This window comes from Vombatus ursinus, unplaced genomic scaffold, assembly GCF_900497805.2.
Source record: "Vombatus ursinus unplaced genomic scaffold, bare-nosed wombat genome assembly UNPS02014826.1, whole genome shotgun sequence".
In the NCBI taxonomy this organism is placed as follows: domain Eukaryota; kingdom Metazoa; phylum Chordata; class Mammalia; order Diprotodontia; family Vombatidae; genus Vombatus; species Vombatus ursinus.
Genome location: NW_020954604.1, coordinates 6190906 through 6203098, shown reverse-complemented (window position 1 = coordinate 6203098; position 12193 = coordinate 6190906). Strand labels below are relative to the sequence as shown.

The window sequence follows — 12193 nt, the reverse complement described above, 5'->3', positions numbered from 1 at the left end:
TCTTCTTCTTCTTCTTCTTCTTCTTCTTCTTCTTCTTCTTCTTCTTCCTTATTAATTAAGTATATAGCTTGTTTGTACATATTTGTTTGTTGTCTCTTCTATTAGATTGTGAGTTCCCTGAGGGCAGGGTCTGTCTTTTGCCCCTTCTTGTATCCACCCACATTTAGCACAATGCCTGGCATATAGTAGGTACTTAATAAATGTTTATTGACTGACTGATTCTCACTCCATAACTTTCTGCAGTTTGTCTTCTGACTTTGTGGCTCAACTGAAACAACTCTCTCCAAAATCACCAGTGATCTTTTTAAATCAACTACCAACCACTGAACTACCAAATCTAATGTCCTTTTCTTAATGTTCACACTTCTTGACCACTATAGCTTTTGACATTGTCTATCATCTTCTCCCTGATAGTCTCTTTTCTCTAGGTTTTCATGAAACTACCCTTTCCTGGGTCTCCTTCTACCTATCTTATTACTCTTTCTCTTTAAAAAAATTACATTATTTTCCAGTTACATGTAAAAACAATTTTTAACATTTTTTTTATTTTAAGTTCCAAATTCTCTCTTTCCCTCTCCCCCCTCCCCTTCCTGAGAAGGCAAGCAATTTGATATTAATTATGTGCAGTCATGCAAAATTTCCATATTACAATTTCTCCTTCTCAATCTCATTTGCTAGATCTTCATTTGAGTCAGGCCCAATAACAGTAGGTGACTCTCAAATTTTTGTCCTGGGCCATCTTTTTTTCCTTTCTATATTGCTTTACTTGGTGATCTTATCAGCTCCTATGGATTCAACTATCTCTATACTGAAGATTCTAAGATCTATGTATCCAACCCTGAACAATCTTTTCACTTCTAGTATTTCATCCCCAGATACATATTGGACATCTTGACCTGCATGTCTCATAGACGTTTTAAAGTCAATGTATATATAGTTGAATTTTCCTCCTAAGCCTTACCCATCTTTCTAATTTTCCTTTTACTGTTGAGGGCACCTCTATCTTCCCAGTTACTTAGGTACCATCCTCAGCTCCTTAACTGGGGAATGGCTGTTATTCATATTCATAAGAAAACTTAAAGTGGGAAACCGTGGGAAAGGCCTAAATCCAACATTTTTAATACCTAGAACAATGTGGGAATATTAAAGATCATCCTTAAAGCAGAATAAGAAAAATTAGAGTTAGATTAGGTGTTAATTTAAAAAAAGATGAAATTCATGTTCTCAGAAGCACTTAATTAATACCAAGTATTTGTTTTTTTTTTAAATCTTGCTCTAAGCCATATATCTTTCTTATCATAGTAATTATAGTGGGGGCAGCTAGGTGGCGCAGTGGATCGAGCACCAGCCCTGAAGTCAGGAGGACCTAAGTTCAAATCCGGCCTCAGACCAAACACTTGACAATTACTAGCTGTGTGACCCTGGGCAAGTCACTTAACCCCAATTGCCTAAAAAAAAATAGTAATTATAGTCAATGGTTTGTGCCTATTATTTTAATAAAAGGTATATTTTTATATAAAAGCTTAATTTGTACCTTGTAGTATGTTGTTTTCATTATCCACACATGTAAGAAAGTCAGCTATTGCATTAATGCAGATATATCCCAAGATTTCAGGATGAACATAGTGGTGGTTGCCTGAATTACAGGTCTAATATCTCAGTGGAAAGGGACAGCTTTTGAAAAGCTAACTTTACAATGTTTAACTTCTGTAAGTGATACCAAATAATATAACTGTTAAAATGATTTTTTATTGGTTCAATGTTCATGTCCACTTATAATCCAGAATATGACTTTTGGAACTTCCAAAAAGATCCTTAGCCTTTCAGTACATCTAGGATTGGAAACAGAAAAAGACAATGTGTGGAACGTGCAGTGTTAACCATAGAGATGCAGTTCAAGTGAAACCTTTTATTTTATTTCCAGGGTAGCATGAGGGTAATGAATTCGGAGTGTGGAATAAAAAAAGCAGATGCTGGAAGGAGAAAAGAGAGGTTCCAAAGAAAAATTTCATCCAGTTAACAACTTTGCTTAGGGCTAGCACTGTCTTCAGGGAGAGAATGCATTTTCTCCAATCTGATTTTTTCCCCTTTTGTGCTTTTAAGGACACATTGAGATAACAAAGCTTCTAATAGCCTATGGAGCCAGGCCCTGTTTGGTGACTGATGTGGGTTGGACCCCAGCACATTTTGCAGCTGAATCAGGTCGACTAGGAGTGCTCAAAGTTCTCCACATACTGCATGCTGCTATTGATGCCCCAGATTTTTTTGGAGATACTCCAAAGAGGATTGCACAGATCTATGGGCAGGAAGAATGTATGGCATTCCTAGAAGGGTGAGTTTCATTTTATTCTCAGGTGTTTACTAGTTATGTGATCCTGGGCAAGTCACTTAACCTCTTTTAGGCCCTTTTAGGCTCTTTTAGGTAAAATGGAGATAATGATGTCACCTATATCACAGTGTTATTGTGGGAATCAGATGAGATAACAAATGTAATGAAATCTTAAAGTCATTTAAGGGGGGCACGGAGCCAGTCCTAATATCAGTTTAAGAGCAGACTGATGACTGAGATCTCAGGTGGGTTTTATACTTTTAGCTAAAGTTGTGTACCACATAAGTTGATTGGCAGTTTACTTCAAAATTACTGATAAAGTTGTATAATAATATTTTCTCAGTAGTCTATCTTACCAGAAGGTCTACAGATATTTCATCAGGTGTTCAAGAATATGCAGATGTTGCTTACTAAGTCATACCACACAAGTATTTATCTTATTATTGAAAAACAACTGATAGAAAAACACTGTACTCAAAAGAACTCAATCGGTCACAAAATAGAGGCTTAAAAATGGAATCAATTATGCTTAGTTGATGAACTATCTTATAGTAATAAAATTTGCTCTCACTGTATTATCAGTTATACTAAATTTAGCAAGCTTGTTCCTACTAGCTTATTGAGATATAAAACTTATTTTCACTAAACTAGTTGAAGAATAAGTCTAATGAAACATATGTGCTGTAAGCATTTGAAACCATCAATACTTAAGAATACCAGAATTTTTCCATTCCATGCTTTGTTTTCAAGGCTAGTGTTTACTCACTAGTCAAAAACCAGTCGAAAGTAAAGAGACCTCTGGAATCCGGAAAGTCAGCGATTGTCCTTCAAAAGGTCATATTAACAGGTTGAGTCAGTTTACTTACCAGTCATGTGAGCTTTCTCCGTGTAATAAAAACTCATTCAGTTTCAGGCACATGGAACTCACATATGCTTTATAGTTTAAATTTTGGAAAAAAAAAACACTAAAATTGAGGAACCTCTTTGGGGACTTGGAAGAATATGAGGAAGGCCAGGTGGAAAACAGAGGCCTTCCTCTTCAGAACAGGTCTTTTATGTTTGTGTTAATTCTTTTGATAGCTTAGTTAACAGACAATCATCAGAGATATTTGTTGCAAATATTTTTCCTAGCTATATTAACTACAATTTATTTTATTCATTCAAAAGCTTTCCAATTTCATATAGTTGAAACTGTCTATTTTATCTTTTGTGATTGCCTCTATCTTTTTTTCTTATTTGGTTAAGAATTCTCCCCCTACTCATAGTGGTGAAAGTCACTTGATCTAATCCTTTTCTAATTGGTTGTTTAGGTGTGGTGTTTTATATTCAAATTATGTATTTATTTTAAGGTTATTGTGATACACAGCATGAAATTTGGTCTGAACCTAATTTCTGTCAGATTGCTTTCCAGTTTTCATATAACCATTTATAATGGCCTGTGACAGGTAAACAGTGAAAGGTTGAAGAGGCCAGATTATGAACAGAGATGCTGAGATCTTGTAAGCTGAGATCTTACAATCACTGAGGAGTCACCAGCAATTTTTGAACATGGGAATGACATGTTAAAAATCAGTATTATAGAGAGATTGATATGGCAGTTTTACGTATGATGATAATAATGTAGCACTCTCTTTGGGTTAGTCCCCACAACTTGCCATTAGTTGCTTGGGTCTCTATTGGGTAACTGCTACCCTTGGGGTATGCTGTTCGAGCTACTTATAACAGAGGCCATGAGTCCCCACTTATGTACCTTATATTAACAATCAGACAGGTGATATAATCAGCTCAAAGCAAAGGCATTTGCTAAAACTACATAGTGGAAACAAAGCTAAAGTACAATGGTGGTGAGGCACATGTGTGAGAACCCTCCTCTTCTAGAACTGGCTGGCAACAAAGTCCTGTCTTGTGGATTCTTCACAAATCTCCTCTATGGGCACATTATCTCTCTGGGTTTGGTTCTTCAGCTGGGCTTCCAGGGTCTGTTCCCTTCTGCAGTTCAACTCTTGATTTCCAGGATGAGCTCCCTTATTGCATATTGTATGCCCCCAGTAGAATGTAAGGTCCTTGAGGTTAAAGACAGTTTCAGTCACATAATCAATTTTTATATGAGTAGGATGAAGGCATATGTAATATGCCTTTAGATAGCAAGGCAGATGGTTGGCTGAACATGGCTACCTATTGTCTATCATTAAAATTATGTGTGTGTGTGTGTGAACCTAAATTTCTATGGAACAAAGTTTGAGAAATGATGGACTCAGAGAACTTTAAGGTCTCCTCTAGCTTTAACATTCTATGATTACCTCTATTGTATAGTAAGGTCAATAAGTACTTTTTTGGTTGAATGACACACAAAAACCTATTGCTTTTTACAAGTGATGATGTCAACAAATAGGAACCACATAATTATATCCTTCACAGTTTGCCAACAGGAAATGTTCTTAAGTTTATAGATAAAATGTGGTATCTACAAATATGAAACTTGTAAGATACTATCTTTTACCATTAATCATGAGGGCTTTACCACCAGTCACATTTTACAAGACATGTATAGTGTGATAAAGTAAAACCATAGACCTGTGGGAAAAGAAAAGATTTAAGTGGTTAGGAGAGAAGATGGAAAACAACTGTAGCTTTCAAAAGTACACTTTTGCATCATGACTTCAATACAGTGAGAGATGGGACAGAATGAATAGAGAGCTGTCCTTGGTGTTGTCAACTGGATAGAACTGGCCTCTAACCTGTGGATGGCCAAAGCCAAACAGAGCAGGCTAGAGACAGGAGAATCAGAAATCAAACAGAAGTTTAATTTCAAAGTGAGAGAAACAGCTTACAAGCAAGGACATGAGTGCTGGGGCCCCACCCCTAGTGAGGGGACCTGAGGGTCAATGTGGGGAGATTTCAATAGTTATACCAATGGCTATGAATTGACCTGTAACCCTGTCAATGAGGGATAACAGCAACAATGAAACAAGTTTGATTCATAGGAGGGCTTCATGACCGGAACATGGGTACTTGTCCCATGCTTGTCTAAGCTCAGAGAACACCTGGTGCTGGTCAAATCAATACAATAATTATTTGATTTTGCCAGAGGGTGAGATCATCTGGAGGGTTAGCATGAGGATGAGTGCAATGGATTGTTATGCCAAGCTCAGGGCACAGCTTGCTTGCTGGGCCTTAGCTCTGGAAAACAAGGTATCTCCTAATATCTTGACAGTGTTAACAAAATCTGGGTTCGGGTTCTACCTCTGACACATACTGACTGTGTAATCTTGGGCAGGTCAATTAAGCACATCACTTTTCTGGGCAGTTCTAAAATTAAAAGTTGCAAGGAAGCTTGCCAAAATATATCGGGTTTTGTTTGTTTTTGAATATTTTATTTTTCCCAATTACATGTAAAAACAATTTTAAACATTCATTTAAAAAATTTGAGTTCCAAATTCGTCAATATACATTATTACAGGGAATATATCTGGGAGTTACTTATGCCAATCAAGGCACGGGCCCAGTCCTGCTTCCTATTTCTTACTTCAATAGGATGATGGCACTATGATTAACATCAAAATTATTCAATAATTGTTTTAAATCCCTGGAGAGTTTTTTTTTGTCTTGATGGACTGAAAACACATTAAAAAAGGTTTTTACTTAATTCTTATACTGTGACTTTGAGGTAAGAATAAGGAATATTGACCCTGATTCAATGACAAAGGAGATAAAAATAGCATATTTCTCTAACAATGTTGTTTAACTAAAGTGAGGTGAAAAGTTGCGCACCTCAAGTAAATTGGGCTTGATTAACTAGCCAATCCATTTCACTTAGGCCAAAGCTTGCTCTTTTTTGAACAAATTATCTCTGCCCCCTGACTTGGTATTGGAGATGTCATAGAAAGCTGGAGCTGAAAGGGGTCTTGGAGAACATCTAGTTCAACTTCTTTACTTATAGGTGAGGACTCTGAAACCTACAGAAGTAAAATGACTTCTTTCCTTTCTTTACGTGGATCCTCTTTTCTTTTTTCTAGAGCAAAAGGGGCTATTTATTCTTGAATAACCTGGTGACAGAGCCTTCTTGGGACAAAATTCACTAGCTTATCTATCATATTAATCCATACATATATATATATATAGTTTACTTTGCATATTTCTAAGCATAAATGTTCTTTGATTTTTATTTCTAATAATTTTATTCTCCCCCCAATTACATGTAAAAACAATTTTAACATTCATTTTTTTGAAGTTTTGAGTACCAAATTCTATCTTTCTCTCCCTCCCCATATGACATGGGTTATACATGCAAAATGTATTTCCAAATCAGTCATTTTGTGGACATAAACTCAAACAAAGGAAGAAAGAAAAAAAGAAAGAAAGAAAGGAAAGAAGGTAGGAAGGAAGGAAAGAAAGAGAAAAAGGAAGGAAAGAAGGAAGGAAGGAAGGAAGGAAGGAAGGAAGGAAGGAAAAATTGCATGCTTCGGTCAGTATTCAGATACTATCAGTTCTTTCTCTGGAGGCAGATAGCATTTTTCATCATGAGTCCTTTGGTGTTATGTTGGTTCATCATAATGCTGAGAATAGTTAAATTATTCACAGTTGATCATCATACAACATTGCTGTTACCACGCTCAATGTTTTTCTGGTTCTGTTCACTTCACTTTGCATCAGTTCATGTAAGTCTTAACCAGGTTTTTCTGAAATCAGCCTGCTTGTCATTTCTTATAGCACAATAATATTCTTTACCATTATATACCACAGCTAAATTTTTTATGTACTAAGCTCCGGCAGTCATTTAACTGCTTCTTTGAATTTGCAATTCAACATACTAGTTCAGCCACTTCTCAATTGATGTACATCCCCTTAAATTCCAATTCTTACCCACCATAAAAAAGCTGCTATAAATATTTTTGTACAAATAGGTCCCCCCACCTTTTTTTTTATCTCTTTGGTTCCTTGATTTTTAGAATGCATCTATTCCAGCACAGCTAACTATAAAGGCAAAATTCAGTAAAATGAATCCATTTTTTACTGAGTTCCATTATAATATTAGAGATATATTCTCAAAGAATTAAATTCTGATTAAGTCAGTAGATCAAACTTTTAAAAATGCACTTTTGATGAATAAGCACTGAAGATTTCTTATAGCAAAGAATAATATTGTGCTATGAGCCATTCCCTTTGCCAAGTTTGAGAACCGTAGCTCTAAATCTTAATAATTTCTATTTGTGATTCATAATATCATGACTCCACATTTGTATACACAAAACTTAGTTCCCCTCATTAATCCATATTTCATACAGCTGCAAACTGATATTTCTAAAGCATAGGTCTGATTTGGGAACTTCTCTGCCCTAGAAAGTTAGTGCCTTCTATCACAAAATTGCCTGCTAATTATTTTGTATATACTTTCACATATCCATGTTGTCTTCTTGATAGAATGTAATTTCTCTGAGGGGAGGGACTGTTTCATTTCTGTCCTTGTATCTCCATTGTTTGGCACAGTGCCTGCCCCATAGTAAGTGCTTAGTATGATTATTGGTTAAATGATTGATTGACTCTCAATTGCCTTTAGGATAAATTATAGACCCCTCAGTTTGGCCTTTCAAGACCTTCACATTCTAGCTTTTATCCAGCTTTATTGACCAATGACATATTTCTCATCCATGTGTATTCTATGGCCCAGCCAGACTACTTTACTTTTATATAACATCTCATCTCATGCTTCTATGTTTTCATCCAGGGTCTCCTATGCACAGAATGCTCCCCCTTCTCATCTCTGCCTCTTGTAACCTCCAGTTCAAAGTTCAGCTCAAATGACACCTCCTTTCTTGATTCTTGATTTTCCTAGCTGATAGTGATGCCTTCTCCTGTCCATGATTTTGTACTTTGCTGTTGAGTCGTTTTCACTCATGTTCAACTCTCTGTGACTCCATTTGGGGTTTTCTTGGCAAGGATACTGGAGTGGTTTATCATGAACTTTTCCAGCTCATTTTACAGAAGAGAAACTGAGGCAAACAGGGTTAAGTGACTTGCTCAAGGTCACACAACTGGTAAGTGTCTGAGGTAAGATTTGAAATCAGGTCCTCCTGACTCCAGACCTGGTGCTTTATTCACTTCACCACTTAACTGCCACGATTGTATGTGTGTGTGTGTGTGTGTGTGTGTGTGTGTGTGTGTGTGTATACTCTAGATTTACTTATCTGTGACCACGCTGAATCCCTTTAGTATACTACAATCTCCTTGAAAGCAGGAACTGTTTTACTTTTATATTTGTATCCCAGTGCCTAGTACCATGCCTGGAAAAGAGTAAGGGCTTAAAACCTGTACAGTGATTGATTGATTGATTTTTGCCTGAGCATTTCTCATATCTAAAAGACAGGTTGAGATGTCCAAAACGTCACCCATGGCCAAGAGTTACAGCCACTTAACATGCCTGATCATTGATTTGGTGATAGAAGGGAAGCTGGAGGTCATCTAGTCCAAGCTCTTCATGTCACAAATGAGGAGACTGAGGCCCAGGGAAGTTAAGAGACATGTGTAAGTTCACATAGATAATAAGCATAAGATGCTTTAGGCAAAGAGTTATTTACTGTCTCTGCATCATGAACCTTTGGGCAGTCTGATGAAACCTAAGGACCTCTCCTCAGAATAAGATTTTAGAGTGCATAAAATAAAATACATGTGATTACAAAGGAAACCAAGTATATTAAAATGTATGAATTTTAAAAACCCAAAAAAGCAAACAAGTTCATAGATCTCAAATTAAGAATATCTACATGTAGCCTAAAAATGTGTTAAATCAAGACTTCAGGGTCTATCAAACAAATGAACAACCAGCGTTTCATTCTTTCCAGTTGGGTAAATCTGTAAAATATCCTGGTTTGTTTTGTTTGGGAATGCCTATATTTGTTTTTTCATTCAGGCACTGTGTTCTTATTGCACTAGAGGAAGGGAAGGGAAAAGAAGTGTTTTACATAGTACCTACTGAATGCCTGGCACTGTGCTAAGCTCTTTACAAATATTATCTCATTTGATCCTCACAACAGTCTTTCTGGGTATGTGGTGTTATTATCTCTATTTTATAGTTGAGGAAACTGAGGCAAAGAGAAGTTAAGTGACTTGTTGAAGGTCACGTAACTAGGAAGTGTCTGAGGCCAAATTTGAACTCAGATTTTCCTTACTCCAGGCCTCATTCTTTTTATTTTTTTTTTTTACTTTTAGGCAATTGGGGTTAAGTGACTTGCCTGGGGTCACATACCTGGTAAGTGTCAAGTGTTTGGTCTGAGGCCAGATTTGAACTCAGGTCCTCCTGACTTCAGGGCAGGTGCTCTATCCACTGTGCCATCTAGCTGCCTCCAGGCCTCATTCTTTATTCATTGCTCCACCTAGCCTGAGTTATCTTCAGAGGCAAGAGAGCAATAATTTCAGAGGTGCTTTTGAAATGGTAAATGGCCTTCCTCTTCTTTTTTCTAGGGCTGAAGTTGAGTGTCAGGCCTTTCGATTAACGGCCCAAGAGGAAGGGCTGCCATTGGATCAGAAAGATGAAGAATGGGAACTCAAGAAACAAGAACTTGAAAAGACTTTCCCCTCTCTAAATCAAAACAAAAATAGGAAAAAGATTAAGAAATTTCAAGGCCCTCACCAGACTCCATGTGGTCAGGTTCGTTTACACTGAGACTCTTGTGGCCAGCTTGGCAAGGGAAATCACACAGTTAAAGCTAGATATTCTCAAATAATTGAATCTTATTCCAGGGGTGTGAAAAAGCCTGTTTTTACAAGGTAAACTTTTCCTAGGGCTCAGTTAAGAGCAATGACTATGCTACTTCTTTGTTAGATTTGCATACACTTATATAGACTGGCATGTAGAATTCATTTCCCAGGGTTGGCCTGTACCAGGCTCCCTAATAAATAGATCCCCCTGAAGGATTACTTGGTAAACCTATAACTGGGCTGGGACTGTACCTGTTATTTAATTGGCACGAGGAAGCCCCACATAAGGAAATTCTATTCATTTTGAACTTAAATGCAAAAAAAAAAAAAAGAACATGTACAACATAAAAAAAAGAGTCAATATAAAACCATAAATTTCCATTTCAGCTGTTTGCTTTTTTTGGAAAAAAGTATGTAATAAATACTATACATTATTTTCAAAGCTATTCTACTTTTCTGTGATTCCTTCTGTTTGTTCTCTGCTCTGCACTTTTTATTTTTTCTCTCTTTCCCTCACCACCTTGCCCTAGAGAAGGCTAGCTACCATTAGACACAAATATGTATATGTATATGTATGTATATGTGTATTTATGTACATATGTATGTGTGTATATACACACTCACATCAATACACACATATATACGTAAAACCATACTGTACATGTTTCTACTTATCACTTCTTTCTCTGGAGGTGGACAGCTTCTTCCTTCATAGGTCCTTAGTAGTTTATTTGAGTATTTATAGTGCTCAAAATGACTTAGTCGTTCAAAGTTGTTCTTAGAACAATTTTGCTGTTACTGTGTACAATGTTCTCTTGGTTCTACTCATTTTACTCTTCATTATTTCAAGAGGAAACTCTCTCTACCAATTCCGACTGGCATCTTCTATGCAACTTAATGGGCAAAGGAGTTGCCTAGGACACTGAAAAGTTGATAATTGTCACATTTTGTGGCGTTCGTATGGCCTTGAATATACTTTTTGTTTCCAGGTTTGGCCTGTATCGTGTCTCCCCAACCAATAGGTTTCCTGGTCAACCCATAAATCAGCTGTTGCCACCTTAGGGAGAAGAGAGCTTGGTTGGCAGTCATATTCTTTTATCACTAGTTGCACCCTTAAATTCTCCCTCTTTCCTCTGTCCCAGGTAATCATGAAATTTCATGGAGATCAATAGTAGAATATCATCAGTAAATGATAAGGGGATGTCTACTCAAGGCTAAAATCCCTAATTGGTTTTATGTCATAGACAAAGCAACCTATCAAAATTTCATAAGAAATTATTGTTATTCTAGTCTGTTTCACAGTCCTGCTGTGTTCAGCACCTATCTCAGTGCATCACATAGAACAGGCATTCAACTAATCCTTTGGAGATTGAATTGGTCCCCCTGGTACATTTATGTCAAAATAAAGGATAATAATCAAAACTATAATTGGTGCTCATATAGCACTTTCAAGTTTGCAAAATGTTTCATGGAAATTATCTCATTTGAGCTTCATAACAATTCTGTGAGGCTAGTAATGCAGATATCATTTTCTCTATTTAACATAGAAGGAAACTGCAACACAAGAAGCTAGGATCCTTCAAGAGAAACTTATGGAAACAGGATGCTCAGACAACACAATAGTACATGATGACACAATTAGTAGCAGCAATATTAGTCCAGCAGAATGGGAAGCATTTGCCTAAAACACTTCAGTGATCTGCCTTTAACACTGAGGTAGGATGATGTCATAGATTGTTGGAATGAGACTCAAGGGTTTTGCTTTTCTGAAAACTAGCTGTATGACCTTGAACAGATCACTTCTTCTCTCCATACCTCATTTACTTCCTACATCTATAAAATGAAAAGACTGAATTAGGTTCCCTTTTGGTTCTAATATTCTAGAATGAAATGTGGTCTGGGGGACTGCATCCTTCCTCATCACTAAAGAAAACATTCATTTTCATAGGCCAAATAATTAACACTAGGGTTTGGGGGTATTGAAAAAAAGACTAAATTTAGAGTCAGAGGACCTGGGTTTGAACCCTTGTTCATAGTGGAACCCAATGTCATACTGGACAAGTCACTTAAACTTTCTGAGCCTCAGTTTCTTCACCTATAAAATGAAGGAGTTGGACTAAACAGCCTCCAAGAGCCCTTCCATTTCTAAATGTATGATAACATAATATG

General features: G+C 36.7%; 1 protein-coding gene across 2 annotated transcripts in view; it reads left to right on the top strand.

The window, feature by feature from the left end:
* Nucleotides 1-10373, top strand: part of ANKRD66 (ankyrin repeat domain 66) — a 25848-nt gene extending 15475 nt beyond the window's left edge. For both annotated transcript variants that reach the window (XM_027838271.1, XM_027838272.1), the window contains exons 3-4: nucleotides 2104-2332; nucleotides 9788-10373. In XM_027838271.1, coding sequence (XP_027694072.1) covers nucleotides 2104-2332; nucleotides 9788-9989 — 431 coding nt within the window. In that variant the 3' untranslated portion in view covers nucleotides 9990-10373. The remainder of the gene's footprint in view (nucleotides 1-2103; nucleotides 2333-9787) is intronic.
* Nucleotides 10374-12193: the final 1820 nt, after the last annotated feature.